This window comes from Microcaecilia unicolor, chromosome 1, assembly GCF_901765095.1.
Source record: "Microcaecilia unicolor chromosome 1, aMicUni1.1, whole genome shotgun sequence".
Classification (NCBI taxonomy): domain Eukaryota; kingdom Metazoa; phylum Chordata; class Amphibia; order Gymnophiona; family Siphonopidae; genus Microcaecilia; species Microcaecilia unicolor.
This window is the reverse complement of record NC_044031.1, coordinates 469,022,113-469,044,446: the sequence shown is the minus strand read 5'-3', so window position 1 is coordinate 469,044,446 and position 22,334 is coordinate 469,022,113. Positions and strand designations below refer to the sequence as shown.

Below are 22,334 nucleotides of genomic sequence, written 5' to 3'. Positions count from 1 at the left end.
GTCTTGATAACCCCAACAGCCAGTTAGATTTTCAGGATATCCACAATGATTATGCATGAGAGATTTGCATATATGGGGTGTCCAATATATTCAAATTTATCTGATACATAGTGGATATCTTGCAAATTGACTGGCTAGGGAGTCCCCAGAAAAGGTGTGGAAAGTCTCTGCTACTAACAGTTGAAGCACTTTGTCATGTCACTCACCATGAGTGTTGGGCCAGAAAATAAAACCATCTGAGGCCTTCCTCATTAGTTGCTCACAGCAGATGTATTTCGAGGCTCATTAGTTTAATAGCTTGTCATAGAGTTAAGCTTTGTTATGTGCAGCAGTATATCTGGCATGATCTGAATAATACAATTCAGCATTGTTGGTCCTCTGTACCTAGAGGCTGTGTGAAGAATGATCCCTTCCAGCAGTAATTTAGTAATTCCAATTGAAACAGATTAAGAGCTATTGAATGAACCAATTTTCAAATGATAGTTCAGTTACAATGCTTTATTTTGAGGGCTGCCTCAATCCTCATTGTAAACATTACATGGTATGTGTTCTATTAGAGATCACATGCTTTGATCACATTACGCATGCATTAAAAGGATTACGTTGGCTTCCCATTATGTGGTGAGTTAAATTCAAGATCATCATGTTTCATTCATAAGACTGTGAATACTGATGCACCTTTAAGTACTGCATCTTCATTGTACATTTATAAACCACTTCGTCAGTTGCAATTGGTGAACAAAGATCTCCTTGAGGTCTCCTCATTTCGACAGGTTCCGTATGCAGCCTCATGTGCCAGGATTTTCTGTGTAGTAGGGCCATAGCTCACCTCCTTAGGAGCTAAGGGCAATCACATCACAGTTTATATCAGAGACTGAAATACCTTTTTCGAAAGATAAACTGAGTTGTCACAGTAGTGGTGACTTTTATTTACAGGCTAACTAGAGGCAGTCAGATTTTGTAGATCACATTTTGATTGCCTTATTCTGGCAGTTTGTGTTATATTTTTATTATGTGATGTTTTATTATGTGATATTGTGTATCTGGACTTTCAAAAGGCATTTGACAAAGTACTTCATGAAAGACTCTAGAGGAAATTAGAGAGTCATAGGACACGGTCACAAAATGCCTACACCCGCCTGGGGCTAAACCTGCAGCCACTTAGGGAGGGTTTATCCCCAGCACAGCTCAGGTCCACCTGTACCTGCCTCTGGGTGAGTCTCCCACCCACAAGTTATTCCCTGGTGATTTTTAGGACGCTGGGGCCACACTCCAGGGGTCCCACAGTTCCTAGAAAGTACCTACAGACCCAAAAACACAAACCACCAGGATTCTTAGTCGGTCCAGACAAGCAGAGTTCGGTAAATTAAAAAATGGTTATTGTTATAAAAATATTGAACAGTGAACCATAAATACAAATGGAACAAAAACAGCACACAATGAGCATGGATCAATATTAAAACTGTCTACACATTTAGGGGGTCTTAACTAAGGTGTGCAAGCATTTTTAGCTCACGCTAAAAATCAGCTGGCGTTAAACGCTGAGACACCCATTATATTCCTATAGGCATCTCAGTGTTTAATGCCAGCTAAAAATACTAGCGCACCTTCGTAAAAGACCCCCTAAGTCACTACCTGGATAGTGCTTGGGGAGTACAGGAAATATAGCTGCTCACAGGTTACAGAATTTAACTGCTCACAGGGTCTCAGTGAAGAGATCTTTCTCTCTTATCTCCCTGGCTGAGACTGGGGAAAAAGCCAGTACATCCTGGCTGAATTTGAGCTCCTGGGCTAGTTAGAGCCCAGAACAACATTTTTTAAAAGTGCTGCTGGCCACATCGCTGCAGGTTACTTCCTCTCTGTGTTAACTAAAGAAGGAACAGTCATTTTTCCTGTGACAGCTTTAAACATAAACATGCACCACCTGCTGGTCAAACTGGAAAAATACACTTCATGAAAATCCTACATAATAATTCTCACCTCCAACGTTCTGACTTGCTGCCTGGGACCGTGACTCATTCTGAGTTGGTCTGCTAGGCTCTGTAGGTCAGGCTGACATCACCATAGCCATTATGATGTCAACTTCAGAACCCGGGGGGAAAAAAAACATGCCTCAGCTGATCCATGTCCAGAGGAGGGTCGCTGGACATGGGTGGCTGGAGGGGGGACAGGGGAGAGAGGAGGGTGGCTGCAGGGGGGGCAGGGGAGAGAGGAGGGTCGCTGGACATGGGTGGCTGCAGGTGGGCAGGGGGTCGCTGGAGGGGGGCAGGGGAGAGAGGAGGGTCGCTGGACATGGGTGGCAGGAGGGGCGGCAGGGGAGAGAGGAGGTTCACTGGACATGGGTTGCTGCAGTGGGCGCAGGGGGAGAGGACGGTCGCTGGACATGGGTGGCTGAAGGGGAGCCAAGGAAAACCTTGCTAGCGCCCGTTTCATTTTTTTCAGAAACGGGCCTTTTTTACTAGTATTATTATAATTCATATGCTGGAAAATTCACCATTTTGCCACAGACACGAGATAGTGTTCTATTGTGGATTTAAAACTGGTTAAATTATAGAAAACAGCGAGTAGTCAGTGGAAGTGACATCACCGCGAGGATATGGCAGCTTGATTCCAAAGCTCTGTTGGAGCGGGGTTAAAAAATAAGCTACACCCATTTTAATCTCGCTAGTACCTAGTCAAGTGAAGTCCCAGACTTGCAGGGAGATGGCAGCAAGAAAAAAACTTGATAAATTTAAATTCTCGGCGGAGAAGCAAGGAAGCGATTCAGCTGTGTAGCAGAAGCAGGCGAGGCTCCATTCCAAGATGGCAGATGAAGATTCAGACTCTGAGCCTGACCACGCGGAGCTGCTGGAGAGTGACACTGAACTTACCAAAAAAGATGTTGCTGGTTGGTTTAAAGATTTAAAGGCTGATCTGGGAGCAGTGAGAGATGATATTCAAGCAGCGATTTCAGAATTGTGTGGAGGTGAGAGATATTGGCAGCCGTCTAGAGCTAACTGAAGAGCGGATGAATGGGTTTGCTGATGAGGTGCAAATGCTCCAAACAGAGCTAAAAATGGAACGCAAGAAGCGGGATGACTTAGAAATTGCTATTGAGGATCTAGAAAATAGATGTTGACGTTCTAATTTACGTTTTAAGGGAGTGCCTAAAGAGGCACAGTTTAAAGACAGCGTGCAGGTGATTTGCACCTTCATTTTGAACTCTGGTGAAAACACCCCCAATGTTTCTGAGGGGGTTAAGATTACATTGGACAGAGCTTATAGGAGTTTGGGACCCCAGAGGGATGCTGTGCCAAGTGATGATATTGCATGTTTCTATGACTAGTTAGTGAAAGTGGCGGTGTGGAAGAAGGCAAGATCCTTGGGGGGGATTTTGTGGAATAATTGTAAAGTTCATATTTTTCAGGATTTAGCCAGAGCCACTTTTCAGTGCCGGAGGGAGCTCCATGAGGTGACTTCCTATTTACAGCGGTCTGGACTAAGATACCGCTGGCTCTTTCCATTTGGTTTATAGTTTACAGTGGGGGCCCAGACCCGCAGGGCTCAGGCATCGGTGGAGGCTTGGAAAGTTCTTACTGAACTGGGTTGCTCAGACCTCCCGGCTTATGGCTCTCTTACACAGGCATCGAGTTCATCTGTTAACCTGCAGTCCACTTGGCAGAAGGTCCAAGGGGGTATAGATCACACTTCACCCAGAAGCCAGAGGATTGAGGATCAGGGAACCTGACCAATTCTGAGGTTTGAGTGACTTTGACTATGAAGTGGTGCAGCTTGCTGGGAGGACTTACTGTGTTGATTCAGCTGGACTATCTGAAACAATATTAAATGTTTAGTATTTGGGGGGGGGGGGGGGGAAGCTTGGTTGTTTTGAGGTTTGCTGGGAGTGTGGTTGAGTGATGGAAGGTGTGGATGATTTGGAACTCATGGTGGATGCTTGATTGAGTTATAGGAATTGTGAGGGGTGTTTAGTGTGCTGATGTACATTTGCCCCTGTGATATCGTCCTTCCTCAGGGAGTTAACTGGCTGGTGGGGGAGGTCAGTTGGTTGGGGGTTATGGAGGGGGGAGGGGTTTAGGGCTGAGGGTGGGTTCGTGGAATGCTAATGGTTTGAATGATCTGGGAAAGAGAAGTATTATTTTTTGTTAGCTTGGATGCCTTAAATGGGACGTGGTCTTGCTTCAAGAAACTCACATAAGGAAAAAAAGATGTAAAGATATATAACTTTTCATAGCAGTAGAGATTATAATGTTTGTTATACACTTGCTGTTCCCCGGGGGGGGGGGGGGGGAGGCAAAACAGGGGGCCTGGCAATTTATATCAAAACTGGAATGCCCTTTGTTGAAGAATCCATATTTCGGGATGCTCAGGGAGGTGTCTTGCTGTTACGGGTCGGTTACAAGATCAACGAGTTACATTGATTCATTTATATGCCCCAAATGTAGGGCAGGGGGAATTTTTTGATTCTGTGAGGGAGAATCTTTCTCATTTTGTTGCTGGAGAGGTAGTTCTTGGTGGGGACTTCAATTTAACACTAGCTGCCTTAGACCATTCCAAAGGGGGTGGAGGAACTGCTCTAGCTCACAGAGAGAAATTATTACATTTGATTAAAGAGCTAGACTTGTTGGATGTGTGGAGATTGCAGCACCCTGGGCAAAGATCCTTTTCTTTTTACTCTCATGTGCAGCAAATTTACACAAGGATTGATGTTATTTGGTGTGGCCAGTCAATGTGGGGTCAAGTGCAGGATACTGAAATTGGGAGTATACATGTTTCTGATCTTGCTCCAGTTACAGTTCAACTTAGTTGTTTGCAGGGGGAGAGGCACCTTACTTATTGGAGGATTAATGATTCCGTTCTGGGTGATGTGAAGATCTGTCAGGAGGTACAGGAGGTTATTAAATCCTATTTGGAATTTAATGACACAGGTGAAGTTTCTGACTGTACTCTTTGGGATGTTTTGAAGGCAGTGGTATGGGGACACCTTATTAAGTGGGGGATGCGGAGAAAGAGAGAACGGGGGGGGGGGGGGGTGGTCAAGGAGTTAGGCCTTCGCTTGCAATTGGTACATTTAGACTAGTTGGCCTGTACGGTTCTGTAGCAGGAGTTAAAGATTCTGTGGCAATGTTTTGGATCCTCTTGCATTGTTTTCAACATATTTTTATTATTCAATGGTTGTGGCCATTTTATTTCGTTGAAAAACTTTCAGCGAGTAAGTATTTTTCTTTAAGCAAGCATATTCACTTTTTTTGTGTTTTAACCTGGCAGAGTAGTTCAAGTACAAAAAACAGAAGAAACTAGTCTTCGCAAGGAGATCAACAAGAAACAAAACAGCAAAGATGACTAACAAAAAATAAAAATAAAAAATATATATTAAAAACGTCAAAATTAATCATAAAATATGTATTTAAAAAATAAATCCATCAAGATCAAAAATTGCATTAAAAAGACGACTCTTTGGATGTAAAAATGAAGAATCAACTTTATTAGCCAAACGGTAGCAGGGAGAAAGGGACTCGACACAGCTGTGTTTCAGCCGTACTGGCCTGCGTCAGGAGTCTTCTCTGCCGTATGTTCATTATTCTGTGTGAAGCTGTGTGATTTTGGTGGACGTCGACCTTAGCTGGGAACTCACCCGAAGTAAGTGCCAGGCAGTGGGGTGAGCAGTTAAATAGATCTGTTGGAGCCCGTCTGAGTTTTCATGCTTGAGCCTGGATTATTCCTGTTTCACAACACACATATTGTTTTCACATTCGGATAGAATTAATAATCAACATACGGCAGAGAAGACTCCTGACGCAGGCCAGTACGGCCGAAACACAGCTGTGTCGAGTCCCTTTCTCCCTGCTACCGTTTGGCTAATAAAGTTGATTCTTCATTTTTACATCCAAAGAGTCGTCTTTTTTATATAATTTTTGATCTTGCTGGATTTATTTTTTAAATACATATTTTATGATTAATTTTGACGTTTTTAATATATATTTTTTATTTTTTGTTTTTGTTAGTCATCTTCGCTGTTTTGTTTCTTCTTCTTCTTCTTCTTTCAGAGTAGTTCAAGGACATACAGGTAACAATTCTGACAAATAGATGATGGTTCATCTGATGGTGTCCCAGATGTTAAAAATTAAGGGGCCTTTTTACTAAGCTGCAGTAAATGTACCCCTTACACATTCCTTTGCCATGTGTTAAGGCCATTTTTACCACAGCCATAAAAACTCCAATTTTCTGTTTATTTCATTAATGGCCATACACTGATGTTACACAAATCTATCAAACAAGAGATGCTCTTCTCAGGGTCTGAACTTGCAAAATAATTAAGAAGCGTGAAGAGGAAAAAAGCCTCAAGAAGCTCCCAGCTTCATTTAGCTGCGGGAGCAGGACTGCTTCATCACTGGCTTAAAAAAAACTCCTACTTTAACGTTGTAACGCCCCTTAATATTGAGCCAAACAGATTTATATTGAACCAGAACAGTTATGTATTGTTTGCACTCACTAATGCACAGAAAAATATATAGAAAAGTAACTTTCAGCTTTCACTTATCTTCTTCTGGTGCTTCCTTTTCCACGGGTAGAGACCGTGTGACCTACGGTGGCCAGCATTTCATCAGCCTGCTTCAGGGTCTGGCAGTCAAAAAGTTCAGTTGTGAAAAAGAATAATAAATCAGCTCATAGTAGGCAAAACAAAAACAAAAGGTCAATATGTTTAAACAAAGTCTCCCGACTAATCCATTTGTATGGCATAATACCTCCGCACGTGTCTTAACAGAGGAGGAAGACGGGGACCCAACAAAATGGCCCCTGTATATAAGCATTTACGTCAGACACTCTGTGGATGTGGCAGCCAATCACAGAAATTTCTTAGAGATACACAGAGGGGCATAATTGAACAAAAACGTCTATCTCCATGGGCGTTTATCTCCGAGAACGGGTCCGTGAAGGGGCGGACCGAACCATATTTTCGAAAAAAATAGACGTCCATGTTTTATTCTACAATTTGTGAGCTGGGCGTTTTTGTTTTTCAGTGATAATGGAAAATGAAAGCGCCCAGCTCAAAAACGAATAAATCCAAGGCATTTGTTCGTGGGAGGGGCCAGGATTCGTAGTGCACTGGTCCCCCTCACATGCCAGGACACCAACCGGGCACCCTAGGGGGCACTTTTACAAAAACAAAAAAAAAAGGTAAAAGAGCTCCCAGGTGCATAGCACCCTTCTCTTGGGTGTTGAGCCCCCCAAATCCCCCTCAAAACCCACCGCCCACAAGTTTACACCATTACTATAGCCCTAAGGGGTGAAGGGGGGCACCTACATGTGGGTACAGTGGGTTTGGGGGGCGGTTTGGAGGGCTCCCTTTTACCAGCACAAGTGTAACAAGTGGGAGGGGGATGGGCCTGGGTCTACCTGCCTGAAGTCCACTGCACCCCCTAATAACTGCTCCAGTGACCTGCATACTGCTGCCAGGGAGGTGGGTATGACATTTGAGGGTGAACATAAAAAGTTGTGAAACGGCATATTTTTGTGGTGGGAGGGGGTTTGTGACCACTGGTGGAGTCAGGGGAGGTCATCCCTGACTCCCTCCAGTGGTCATCTGGTCATTTAGGGCACTTTTTGGGGCCCTATTCGTGGAAAAACAGGGTCCAGGAAAAGTGCCCTAAATTCTCGCTAAAAACGCATATTTTTTTTCCATTATCGGCGAAAGGCGCCTATCTCTGATCGGCCGATAACCACGCCCCAGTTCCGCCTTTACCACGCCTTCGACACGCCCCCATCAACTTTGTCCGCATCCGCGACGGAGTGCAGTTGAAAACGTCCAAATTTGGCTTTCGATTAATACCGCTTTATTCGTTTTTTTGAGATAAACGTCTATCTCCCGATTTGGGTCACAATATAGGCGTTTTACTATTTCGATTATAAGCTGGACAGTGTCCTCAATCATCAACATGTTATAAAGAGGAAATAGTTTAATTCTTTCAAAAGAAATGGCACCACTCAGCTTTCGTGTTCAGATCCTCAGGAATCAGAGAATTTTTTTTGTCTTAATATTTTTATTGATTTAAGAACAGAATAACATAAATCATTGTAATAGCATACAAATTTCAAAAAGCTTCAAGGAGGAAGAAGAGAGAAGAAAGAAAAAAGGGGAGGGAAAGGACTTCTCAACAAGCAGCTCTAAAGTAGATCAGTAACAAAGACCACTTCTCCTTATAAGAGAGATATCAACATGAGTTTTTAGCTTGGAATGTTCCATATTTATAAGTCTGAAATACTAAATTCCACCAGTCTTGATGTGTGGCTTGGTTCAGTCTTCCAGTGCCAGAAAACGACTTTCAAGGCTAAAGTAAGCAAAGTATTAGCAGTGACTCGCAAGAGGTGAAGTGGATTTCTTAGTCCTAATGGCACTCTTGTGCTCTATCAGATGAGTATATAATGGGCGTGTTAGTCAGGCCCACATACAACAATAAACAACATGATCTGACTTGCATGTAGTGTTCACTTTCAGGTGGTATACACGTGCTGTACGAGGATGTGTATATTTATCTATTTCCAGCATCATGGGACACATAGTGCCATCATGACATCTGTTATGTCCATTGAACACCTGTACCTCCAGACGTCTTGCTGGTCATAGGGATGGACTCAACAGCTCCTTCAAATTCTTGGAACGACTGTAGGCAAATCTAATTCTTACATGGTTGTACTTGGCACGGTGATAAGCACCTGCAATCACCCTCTTAGGATACCCTCGAGACATCAGTCATTTGCCCAAATCTTTTGCTTGACAGCGAAAATCCTTTTCTTCTGAGTACAGACGCCGATAACGCAACATCTGAGAGAAAGGAAGACCATCCTTAAGGACTTCTGGATGACTGCTCGAGTAATCCAGGAGTGTATTCACATCTGTCTCCTTCTGGTAAATCGGGTCCTGAAACAGGACAATTCCTTATACACCTTCACATCCAAGTAGTTAATAGTGCTATGATTGCTCTGCTTAGTAAACTCGAGTTGTCACCCAGGAGCCCTTAAGGATAGTCTTCCTTTCTCTCAGATGTTGACTAATTTGAAGGGATCTCCCCCTTGTGTTTAGATTTAGTTCATACACTAATGTTGACATTAATGTGCAGCCATTTTTGAAAATTACAACTGGAGCACTTATTGCCACCTATTTTGTAGGCAGTAAGGGCTCCTGGTTGTCTGTATGCTAACTGGTTAGTGCAGGAATATCCACTCCCTACCCCTGACTTGCCCCCTCAAAAAATAAATAAAAATATTTAGTATGTGGTTAGTGCATTCACATGCCAAAACTAATGCAGAACTCATTATCGCATCCCGCATTAGGCTGTTTTGTTTTTGCTGCATTAGGCACGCATTTGTGCCTAAAACAACTTAGTAAAAGGATACCTAAGGTAGTGCTATAGCAATGATCTAGGCATGCACATTACACATTTTGTTCCACAAGACCTGCAGGATATGCCTGTCTTTCTCTGTGGTGAATTATTAAAAAAAAAAAAAAAACTTCCTTGGTATGCAGTTTTCTTCTTTGTCTCCATCACTCCCATTAGAATACTCTTGATAAGTTTTCAGTTATCTTGAAAGGCTTTTTCTTAATTTTTGATACAGCCACAAATTGCACCATCCCTGTTGCATCGAGCAGTATCTGTCAGCCACAGTGAAATCAAATGATTTGATACTTTAAAATGGGTTTTTTTTGCCTTATGACCCCAAAACAGAGGTTCCTCCACTGGCTTCACGAAATATGGAGAATGATATCTGTGCTCGTCATTCTTTGGGCCCTAATATGGCCTCTTTAGCTGTGGTACCTGCCAAAGAATGACATCTAGGGATCTTCCTGGCTGCCAAGAGTGGAAGCATAGACTCTCCAGTACCTCAAAGCGTGGCTCAGGTGCATTGGCATTGACCCCTATAAGGACCATGGAGTGACATGAGTCACTGGGGATTCATTAATATTGGGAATGCTCTGATCACCCTCCATGTTGAGCACTGATGGAGGCCATCAGGACCAGTCCTGTCTGAAGACCCCAAGAGATTCTGGTGCTTTGGCATTAGCAGTGACTATGTAATGTTGAACAAATGCAGGGAAGCATCAGCATTGATCCTCATTGGCATAGAATTCTGGGAGAAAGGAGACTGTTGAAGTAGCCTTTCCACTTCTTAAGCTACACTACGCAGAATAAAGCAGCCTCCAATGGTCCATTTTAAAGCCATATCAAACCATTTTTAGTAAATGGCGTTTGGTTTGGTGGTTATAAACCAATCCAGTTTGTAAAACAATTTAAGCCTTAAACCAGGAGCCATTACCATAATGTGCCTGCATCTGCCTTTGGGCAAGCTGCTTATAGAGATTTCTGGCTGGTAAAACGACAAAGCAGACCTCGTGTTTCATTAGTAGATTATAAGCTCCCAGAAATTTAACATAGCAAGCTAGATTCTGGGATGTCTCTCATAAAAACGCTGTAATTGGAGTGAAATACAAAATCTAGCTTGCTATGTTTTAACAGTTGCACCAGCCAGGCTATTTTTGGAATTTTATCAGCTGGTGACCCACTGCCTCTGACGCAGTCATTTTATACTGGCGAAACATGGCCATGTCAGGCATTTTATGTTACATTTCTGGAAGCTTTTAATCTATTAATAAAAACTTTTTTTTTTACAAGGTCTGCCTTGTTTCATCTTTCGTATTGGATTTGGCAGACCACCTGCCTTGCTGTTTTTTGAGATTTCTGGGTGTGCATCTAAAATGTTTGAGATGTTGGTTTGGGAACTCTGCCTCCCTGTTCCTCCGCTTACCAGTCATGCTTTAGCAATAGCTGAAGCAGACTGCCAAAGCTGCTGCTATTTATGAAAGCACATTTTGGGGAAAAAAAGAAATTTCAGAACTGTGGCCTGCAGCCTCCTCAGTCTGAGGACCTGTCGTGATGCTTTTACTTATCACAGTCATTTGGAAGCTCTCACTTATGAGAGCCTCAGTGCTTATGCTCTGATCCTGATCACTACTTTTATGAGAGGCAAGCTTAAGAGAAGAAAAGCCAAGTGCCCAACCAATAGGAAGCAATCAGAGCACACCTTCCTGTGAACTTGGCCTCTTCTTCCCTCATCCCTTTTCCCCACACCTACAATTACATGTGCTGTGAAAGCTATTTGCATACTTTTGGCCACTGAGCACAGAGCAATTTTTAGCTCAGAAAATGTATCCATCTTGCCTGTGCTCTCTCTCTTGGGCCAATGATCAGAAGCAAATGCAGGCACTAGAGGCTGTTAGTGCCATACTGGCGCCTGCATTTGCTACTGCCCCATAATCAAAGCCTCTGAGCGTGTGAAACGACCCCGACACCCCCCCCCCCCCCAAAGCGACAGGGAGTGGACCTCCGGTCCTCCCCCCGACACAGGTTCGGGGGGAGGGCTGGATATCTGGTGGGTCTCCAACCCCCATTGAACCTTGGGGAGGGGGACTGGATTTCCACCAGACCTCCAGCCCCCATTTCTCTTGGCTTGGTCGGGAGTAGTTGGGGTGGTGGTCCCATGGACCTCCAGCCCCTGTGCTTGACAGGTCTGGGGTTTTGACAGCTCAGACCTGTCAAACAAGTGCGGGAGGATTGTGCCTGAACACATGCTCAGGCACAATCCTCCCTCACTTCTACCCCATGATCAGAGAGAATTGTGTTCTTAAATTTGCATGCAATTATCTGTGATTATAGGTGTGGTAAAGCACTGCGCTGTTCCAGCACTATTTTTAGAGCACTGTTTGGAACAGCATGGGGCTTTTGATCATTTGCCCATCTATTCTTTCAGAGGCTCCAAAGAAAGGCTGATACTGTTTTATTGTTAACAGCAACATACTTAAATGTCTTTACATTTTTATATTGCATACACCTAAATAATTGTACTCTTTGGCTTTCAATCTCTTACTCTTCGGGGTGACAAATTTTACTCTTTTGGGATGGTTCACACTTACCTCTCCTTGGCTAGTATTTGTATATCTTGTATCCCATCTGCACCTGCCTCACAGGAAAATATTTCCATTCCACATTTTTGCCTTTCTCCAGGCAGGGACTGCCACTGTTTCTTGGGCATAAAATGTGCAGGTGCTGTACTAAGTCTCCATCAGAAAATGCACAATCTCCAATTGGCTATCAGATTGCATTTCCTTCACTTATGCCCAAGCTGGGCTGACTTTGGAGGGTCATGTCATGGCTCATAATGTTAGAGCCATGGCTGTGTCAGTGGCTCACTTAGTCAGCTTCCATTAAAGAGATTTGCAAGGCTGCAACGTGGTCATCAGTCCACACATTCACATCACACTGCTGCCTTCAGCAGGATACCCGACGTGACAGTCGGTGCTGCAGAATCTGTTTGGGTTTAGAATCCAACTCCACCCCCTAGGCCCGTTTTTTTCTGTTCCAGGCTGCACTGTCAGCTAGCTTCATATAGTTTCAGGTTAACCTATGTTATGTCCTCGCCATTGCGAGGTTCAGTTGACCAATGTTCATTGTTCTGAGTGAGCCTGGATACTAGGGATACCCCACGTGTAAGAATAAGCAGCCTGCTTGTCCTCGGAGAAAGCGAAGATACTTACCTGTAGCAGGTATTTTCCGAGGACAGCAGGCTGATTATCCTCACAATCCCTCCCACCTCCACTTTGGAGTTATTTGTAATTTGTTATGCTTTTTGATTTAACTGAGGTATGCGCTTGCACGATGGGCAGGAAGTCAGTCCGCGCATGTGCGGTGCACGCATGCCAGAAGACTCCAACAAAACTTTTTTGTTTTTGCTATGGCAAAATGCCGATTCATGGGCCGACGCGGATATCGACCCACATATGAGAATAATCAGCCTGCTGTCCTCGGAAAATACCTGCTTTTCTGCAGTGGTATTTGTCATTATATGAACTACTTTTCTGGGTCAATATTAAACCCTGAAGTAGAGTGTAAGGGCATTTCCGCCTGAGGGTGAGGACGCTGATGACACAGTTTGGATATTGTCCCTACGGTAAGCAGCCATATGTTTTGGGGGGGTTTTCTTATTTGATGATTTGTATATTAGATTGATTTATTGTAGTTATTGGGGTAGTTGGTAGGTTTATTTTTGATGTTTTGTTTGCAGTGATTTTACTTGCTTCTCCTGAAGAAGATGTACAAGATGTGGTCTTGCATGGAGAGTAGAGAAGCAATTGAACTATTTCTAATAGCTGTTCTAAATGGCTGCTGAATGATGATGGCATTCCATGTTATTTGTCTACTCTACTGGATTTGTAGATCTTGATTCCAGCGAGAGAATAGAGTGCAAATTATCAGCATGGGACGCCAATAGCATCAGGGTTTGGCTTGTGACTGTGATGATTCACTGGATATTTGAAGTTACGTGATTGGGAAGCCTTCTGTTGTATTGTCATGTTTCTGGGACATTGCCGACAGAATGGACTTGATAACATATATTTTCTTGTGAATGTGTTACTGTTCAGTCCCTTAGGGCTATATGCTTGCTTTATTATCTCCAGCAAAAATTAAACTGGGCTGTTAGTAGTATGATTTGAGTGGTATGAATGTGGTAGGAGTGAGTTGATATGTATTTGTGTGATAATGTTTTTGATATAGTTTCAATAGTTGTCTGGAGTATCTGTGCTTAAATAAGTTAAAATTTTGCATTTTGGACCCCTGTTTGTGAACTTACATAGCATATTTCTTCTTTTGTGTCTGGACGTACACTGTGAAGTAGTTTCATGTTCAATCATGGAGTGGAGGATGTTCATTCCACATTTTCTTTCCCACAGGACCTGCAGGATTTGCCTGTTTTTCTCTGTGGTGGCTTACAAAAAAAACTTTCTTGGTTTGCAGTTTTCTCCTTGGTTTTCTAGCCTAATTGTTAGAGCAGCAGACTGAGAATCAGGGGAGCCTAATTCAAATCCTATTGTTGCTACTTGTGATCTTCGGCAAGTCACTTAACCTTCCATTGCCTCAGGTACAAACAGTGTGAGCCCTCCAGGGACAGACAATACCTACTGTATCTTAATGTATATACACCAGTTTGATCACTTTTGAGCTTTGGATGTAGTATATAAGAACATAGATAAATGTATTTATTTTTGCTTTCAGTGTCAAATCAACAGTGCCTTGACCTCCTTCCACACTGCTTTGGAACTTGCAACAGATCAGAGAGAAATCCAACATGTGTGTCTGTATGAAATTGGTAAGAAATACCATTATAACTATTTTAATATGAAATGTTATTACTTAACAATAGTTTGGTAGTGTAGCTATAATCATAGTAATTCAGATTTATGTGTAACATAATCATAGAGCAGTAACCTGGTCTGATTACAGATTTGTTTTGAAAGTATATGGCAGATTGTATAAGTGAAATGGCCCATGAGGATTTTGAAGACTAGACTGGGCGTTGGTACATTTTTCTTCTGTTGATGGTTTTCTATAATTTTTCCTGCTTCACCAGATCATTTGTTTTGTAACACCATCTGGTTGAGGTCTTAAAAGGAAACCATGGCCATAGGGTGTCTTGCACCCCCTCTGTTCTTAATATGTTCACACCCTGGAGTAAAAGTAATTAAAAACAATTTAAACATTCAGATACATTCTGTTTGTTTTTTGTTCAGCTGTAATTTGTTTAGTTTTCAGTAAGACCAAAACATGCTAGTACTGTGGATGTCCTCCTATTGGTGGTTGCTGTCAAATCTCAGGGTTGAATTATTCTTCTCAAGTATTTGAAAATACAGTTTAACCTGACCCGATAGGGTTAGAAAAGAGAGGAAATGTGTAATCTTTCAGGGTAATCATCTGTGTGGAATAATGCTGTAAAGGCTCATTCCCAGACAAATCATCAGCCTGGGGAAAAGGGAAACAGTCCCTTCAGCAGAGGTGACTGCATTCTAGCTACCATGCAAAAATCTAAACTTGCAGCTACCACCATAGTGGCAGCAGTGGCCCTGGTGCACTGCCACCTGTCCCTTCAGGTGCACTGCCACTCCACGCTTGCTTATCCCAGTGCTCTGTGGCATTCTCATAAATGTCCTACCTCCTTAACCTCAAGCTAATATGATTAAAAGAATTAAATGTAGCATTGGCGTATGCTTTTATGTCTACAATCGACTGTAATGTATGAAGCTTGTCTCTCTTTTGCAGCTGAAAGTCTTGTCGTTTTTGTTTTTCAGGTTGGTGTAGTATGATAGAAATGAACTTCAAGGATGCGTTCAAGTCCTTTGAAAGGCTTAAAAATGAATCACGTTGGTCTCAGTGCTATTATGCATATCTTACAGCAGGTTGGTATCTAATTAGTGTTTTCTGTTTCAGTTATCTGCCTTGGGTGTTTTCCTAAAAGGACAGAATGTAAGTGACAATGAATTGATAATGATGCATTTTTCTTCTATTGCTGGTTTTCTATAATTTTTCCTGCTGCACCTGCTCATTTGTTATGTAGCACCATCTGGTTGAGGTCTTAAAGGGAAACCGTGGCCAAAGGGCTTCTTGCACCCCCTCTACTCCTAACTACCATCTGTGCCACCAAAGCCTCAAGGCATCAGCTGCACAACTGGCTGCTAAAACTGGGATGTAAAGGCCTGAAATTGAGTCTCATGCATTTTGGATGGCAGAACCATAAAATAGTATGCATCACCAAAACTATGGATGCAGCTATGCCGAATGGCACCTTAACATGAATCAGTAAGCAAGGTGAGTTTTTAAAAATAGCATCAAAGCAGCCTGTAGTACCTCAAAACTGCTATTGACCCCAACTGGTACCATTTGGATGCTGGCAACCTAAGGAGCAAGAGTGACTGGACATTGCTCCTGCACCCCCATGCCCCCTCCTCCAATCATAGTTGGTGTAGGAGGTCTATTTTGGATAGAAGGGAGTTTGGGGGGGTCTAAGTGTATTCTGAGTGGGAGACTTGGATCTCCCAGGCCTATTCTGTGTGGGGATGAAGGGGGGAGGGTGTGTGTGTTGGGGTGGTGGGGAGGCTGGAATGAGGTTATTGATTGTTGGGGGGGAAGTGGGCACAGTTATTGTGAGATCACCAATCCCTTTAAATGTTAGTGTGCCTGACTTGGTTAGATACAGATAAAAATGGGATCAAAATGTCAATTTCAGCTGTAGTTTAATATTTATACAGTGGAAAATAAAATATTTTTTTATTTGTATTTTAATTGTCTGCTTCTAATCCAGAGAATCTCTAAGAGGATTATAATAATATCATAATAGACAATAAACTATGACACACAACACTCACAATAACATTTCAAATGAACCCTCCCTTTTCCTATATCCCAACCTTCTTTTATGGACTGGTAACTCTTCCAGCCCATTCGCCCCTTCTTATACCAGTCTTATCCCAGTCTTGTAACTAAATACAATAAAAATAACATACAGTAAAATACATACAATATATCTGTCAAAGATGCCTATCTGAAACAAAATTGGGTTCATTGATGCAAAATCTCCACTGTGGACACCAGTATTGTCGCTGCTCGTCTACCATCCATGCCAAAGTTTCCTAGTCCTATAGAACTGCCCCAAACTACACCTTCTTATGTTTTCTATGAAATGTTAGATAATTTGACTCCAGGTGAACCTATAATGTTGAGTTCCATAATGTATATTTTCAGATTGAAACAGGAGAAACACAATGATTGTTTTTTGCCAAAATGCGGGTACCACTTAAGTTTTTTGTTGCAAAGATCATAAATTCCTAGGCTTCATATGTGTGATAGACAGATTTGCAACTATAGCAATAGGTGAAATATCATAACAACATCCTTGCAAGCTAGACACTATTCTTGTTGTTTTAAAGAAAAATCCCAGAACAGAAGAAAAATCTTTGAGTGAATAGACATGAATTGTTGTACCTCCAGAGAAATACTTTATAGAACTAACATAATGAGCTTTTTGTGGCACTCAGCACTCAAATACCACTTTCAGTACAGCATTCCAGTGTTTCTCTATCTATGCGGATTAAAAAAACAAAAAATCGGGGATCACGTGGTGCGATGAGAGAGTGAGACGTGTTTTTTGCTCTCTCCGAGGCCCAGACGCGCTTAAACTCAAAAAACCCAACAACGATAAAAAAAGAATACCTCTCAGGCAGAGCAGGCCATCTGATTATACATGGACAAATTTTTGGAAGCGCCAGTTAAAGGAATGGCAAGTAGAGGGGCGAAGAAAGATAAAGAAAAGGCGAAGGCGCTAGAGGTGGCGGGAGAGAAATCGCCATCACGAGCTGGGCCGACGTTCTCGGCGGAACAATTGGCGCAGCTTACAGAGGTAATAGCAACGACGCTGGAGCCAAAAATAGATAAATTATCCAGCCAATTTGAGTCCTTCGAAGCCCGACTTACCGCTATTACAGAGCGGACTGGAGAGCTGGAACGGAGGGTATCAGACTTCGAAGATACTACTACACCACTTCAAGCGGAAGTGAAAAAACTTACCGGAACGGTAGTTTCTTTATCAGCAAAACTGGATGACCTGGAGAACAGGTCAAGACGGTCCAATTTGCGGATCGTTGGCCTACCTGAAACTATCGGAGACAGAGTGCTGGCAACAACACTAGAACGCTGGTTGGCCTCCGAATTCGCCTTGTCAGATTCAGCGGGAAAACTATGCCTGGAAAGAGCACACCGCGTGGGGCGAAGCAAAGATGGCGGGCAGGCGCCTCGGGTAGTGATTTTGAAAGTCCACAATTACATACATAAATCAGAAATACTGCGGGGATATCGGCTTAAGAGAGATGAGGTAAAGTATGATGGGCACCTCATAAGAATATTCCAGGATTATTCTGCCCACCTGCAGGACAGACGGAGACAGTATACACCTATCTGCAAGAGACTGGCTGATCTTAAAATCAAGTTCATGCTTCTATACCCAGCTCTATTAAAGATCAGACAGGATAACAGCTGGAAAGTTTTTGAAACAGTGAATGCTGCAAAAGAATTTGTCTCACGTCTGGAAAAAGATTTAGGAGAAATAAAGAGAAGCCCCACAGGAGACTGAACATCATTGTAAGGTTTGACTGCCTGAGATATATGAAGAGATGTTAACATTTGAAATGTTGGGTTGTATAGCATGCTGTTGTAATAAGAAAGGGTGTGGGGGCCTTGTGCATTGAAGTGTTTCCTACTGTTACAGTTTGGGAGGTGATGGGAGGGGAGGGGGGGAAGGGAACTATGTCAGGGGGGAGGGAGAGGGAGGGAGATGAACATAAGTGCAAGAGGCGAGAAGAGAGGGGAAAACGCATCAGACCGGGACACGGAGATATAACTAGAGGGAAGCATAATAGCAGTAAAGGTGGTGTGGCGAAACAGCAGTTCCCAAGGGTGAGGCTGGGCGCCCTGGGGTGGTTAATATATCACATAATTGTAGGACCGCACACAGAAGATCCTGGCTAAATTAAAGAGTAAAGCGGTACGCCTGGTCTCATGGAATGTTTGCGGCATTACATCCCCAGTGAAGCGCACGAAAATTCTAGCGGCCCTAAAACGCCATGACGCGCATATCGCTTGTCTACAAGAAACAAGATTATCACAAGAGGAGCATGATAAATTAAAACGGCATTGGGTGGGGGAGGTGTTCTGCTCCCCGGCAGCTGGAAGGAAAGGAGGAGTGGCAATTTTGATTAACAAATCCCTAGCGTGTTCCACCAAATTGAGGTTTAAAGATGGGGAAGGGAGATACCTGGGAGTTCAAATTAACCTGCAAGGGAAAGAAGTGCTCCTAGTGGCGGTTTATGCGCCCCTGGTGAAAAGTAAGAAATTTTTTACACACTTGCTTAACAGATGTCAACAATACGCGCACTTACCGTTGCTAATAGCAGGAGACATGAACCAGGTATATGATATGCAGGCAGATAGATCAGGAGAACGAATGCAGGGAGGAACAGGGAGCGAGACCATACTGGAATCCTTTTGCACACTAGCAGGACTAGTAGACCCATGGAGATTGCTCCATCAAGAGGAAAGAGATTACACTCACACCTCAAGGGCGCATCGTACACAGTCCAGACTAGACTATATAGTGGTATCTCAGACACTATTTCCACAGGTGCTGGACGCTAGTATAGGCCCGGAGGAAATCTCTGACCATGCCCTGATTTGGGTAGACCTGGAGGCGCAGTTCTTTTTTCAACAATCCTCGGGCTGGAGATTTCCTGCATACCTATACTCCTCCCCTGAATTCAATAAATACATCCAAGACAGATGGGGGGAATACCTGAAGCATAATGAGCAACACCTAGAAGACCCCGGCCTGTTTTGGTCCGCGGCAAAAGCAGTGCTAAGGGGGGATGTAATTGCCTATGTTTGCAAGCGCAATCGGTGCATCAATCGGAAAGTCATCGCACTGGAGCGGAAGTTAAAAGAGGTAAAGAAGGCATACACAGCAGCTCCCACGCCAGCCGGGTATGATACCCTAATGGTGACCAGGATGGCATTGAATAGTCTTATACACGAGAGAATGACTCGTTCCCTGATTTACCGAAAGTTTAGACTACAGAAATATGGAGATAGACCTGGAGCCTATTTGGCTAAGGTGGTGAAAGCCGCCAGAAAACAAAATTTCATACCAGTATTACATACAAAAGCGGGAGGGGTGACAAACACAATGGAAGGGGTGGCTGAAGTGTTAAGGGAGCACTTTGCGTCATTATATAAAGATGCGGGGGAGCAGAAAGAAGGAAAGGCCAGATTGTTGGAATATCTGAACACCACTGGCATGCCTAAATTGTCACCGGCCGTGGTAGAGGCTTTGAATAAACCAATAACAGCAAAAGAGATCATGCAGAGCATCACGAAGCTTCGCCTCCATTCGGCGCCGGGGCCTGACGGCTTCACTGGCGAATTTTACAAAATGCTTAAAGCACAATTGGTGGGTCCATTGTTAGAGCTATATCACACGGTGGCCAAGCAGGGGGCCTTTCCCCGTCATGCGAATTCGGCATTGATAAGTCTGATTCCGAAACCAGGAAGAGATCTATTGCAACCTGGCTCATTCAGACCAATATCCTTAATAAACGTGGATATTAAAATCATGTCCAGGATATTGGCAGACAGATTGGCCCCTAGTTTGCCCCAAATCATACATGATGACCAGGTGGGGTTTGTCAGAGGGCGGAAATCAGTGCTTAATGTGCGGAAGCTAATAGCAGCACTGATGCATGCAAGAGACTCAGATACTAACAGATTGGTAGTCAGTTTAGATGCAGAACGGGCATTTGATGAAGTCGGATGGCCGTTCATGTTCGAGACGTTGAGGTGGGTGGGAATCCAAGGATGGTATCTAGAAGCAATTAAAGCTCTGTACACACAACCGAAAGCTGCAATCCTGGTTAATGGGGTCAGGACCAGGGAATTTGCAATAGAACGGGGGACCCGACAGGGCTGCCCACTCTCGCCCTTATTATTTGTGCTCACTCTAGAGCCCCTACTGTGTGTAATCAGGAATTCTAAAGATATCAAAGGGGCGCAAATTTCAGGACATAGGGTAGAATTGTTAGCATACGCAGATGACCTAATGCTTCTCTTGGATGAACCCCAACAGTCGCTGGAAAATCTGCTCAGAGTGATACAGGAATACGGAGAACTGTCCGGATTTAAGCTAAATCACACAAAGTCTTTGGCCATGCCGATAAAGGAGGAAATCCGGGCTGGCTGGCGGGGAGAGTTCCCCCTGAAATGGGCAACGGGGCAATTGAAATATCTAGGGGTAGTGGTGCCCACAGATCTATCACGGCTGTACGGGGAGAATGTGCTGCCGCTTTTGACTGAGACCAGGCGTACATTATTGTTGTGGGGAAGGTTGCCGCTTTCCCTGACTGCAAGGATCGCTCTATTTAATATGATGGTGGCACCCCGGTGGCTATACACCTTTCAGATGCTCCCGCTGTATTTGAAGCAAAGGGAGGAGAAGGCATTAACTAGGGCGACCCAACGGTTTCTCTGGCAGGGTCGGAGACCTAGACTCCCAATTAGTGTCCTGCAGAAGCCCAGGTTGCATGGGGGAATGGGCCTACTAAGTATAAGGTATCTAACTATTTCAAGCTCCATGAGGCATATAAGAGATTGGCTGGTGGGGGGCCAGGAGTTTTCAGCAACTTTGATAGAGTCAGCTGCATTCCCCAGGATACATCTGGGTTGGCTGCTGCACTCGCATAAATATCAGCGCGGCCCAGATATTAAGACCGCAACTAACCCCTTTGTGACATCTGCCAGAGCAACATGGAGATGGTTATGCAAACGCCATGGGTTCTCAGCGAGTTCAACACCCTTTCTACCCTTGCACCATAACCCTGACTTTCCAGTGGGCACCACCTCAGGAGTGTTTGCTCGATGGAGGCAGAAAGGAGTTCACTTCTTATATCAACTAATAAATGAAGAAGGACAATTACGGACATTTGCAGACATACAAAGGGAATATTCGCTACCAGCTGCAGACCTGTTCGCTTATATGCAAGTGAAACACTATGCTGTATCATTAGGATGGATTAACCTAAGCGAAGATGTACAAGATACGTTGAACACTGCACTGACTTTGGGGTCTCAGAATGAAGTCCCGTTAAAATACCATCACAGACATCTATTAGACACTACAGAAGACATAGATTATAAAAAACGGGCCCAAGACTGGTCGGCGGATCTCGGAGTAGAAGTATCAGAGAATGTACTACAAACTTACTTACTCGCTATATTACAAAACTCCCCATTCACAAGATACTGGGAATCACAGTATAAGTTTGCACTTCGTTTGCATGTATCACCGCACAGAGCCCACCAGGCGGGTTTTGGTGCAACAGGACAGTGCCCACGCTGTGCCTCCCCTCAGGCGACTCTGGGACATATGTTTTGGACTTGTTCTAGAGTACAAAGATTTTGGAAGCAGGTGCTTGGGAAGGTCTGGTCATACTGGCACAGAAAGACAGAATTGCAGCCACTGATGCTATTTGATGTATATAGATATGCCAAGCCGTCATTGCCGGGGTACAGAAGATTTTTACAACGAGCAGTACAGATTGGAAAAAAAGTGATATTACATGGCTGGCTGGAACAAACGGACCCTAATGTCACCCAATGGAGAGTATTTATGATAGATCTATCAAGACTAGAGCGATGTGCAGTCCGAGACCTAGATTCAGCAGAAGGGAAAAGATTGCTGCAGACCTGGAGTAAATTTTGGAACACGCTACAACCATCAGCAAAGAGACAATTGTTTGTTTCCTAATCTCTATCTCGTTAGAATATAGTTATTAGTAACATCTGTAAAGGGGAAAAGGGGGGAGAGGGAGGATGGGGTGGGAAGGAGGGAAAGGGAAAGGGACACATAACTGTATA

General features: G+C 43.6%; 1 protein-coding gene across 2 annotated transcripts in view; it reads left to right on the top strand.

The window, feature by feature from the left end:
* The window catches only part of TTC39C (tetratricopeptide repeat domain 39C), a 179,756-nt gene that overhangs the window by 106,755 nt on the left and 50,667 nt on the right, over positions 1 to 22,334 (top strand). For both annotated transcript variants that reach the window (XM_030213619.1, XM_030213611.1), the window contains exons 7-8: positions 14,103 to 14,196; positions 15,173 to 15,280. In XM_030213619.1, the coding sequence (XP_030069479.1) occupies positions 14,103 to 14,196; positions 15,173 to 15,280 (202 nt within the window). The remainder of the gene's footprint in view (positions 1 to 14,102; positions 14,197 to 15,172; positions 15,281 to 22,334) is intronic.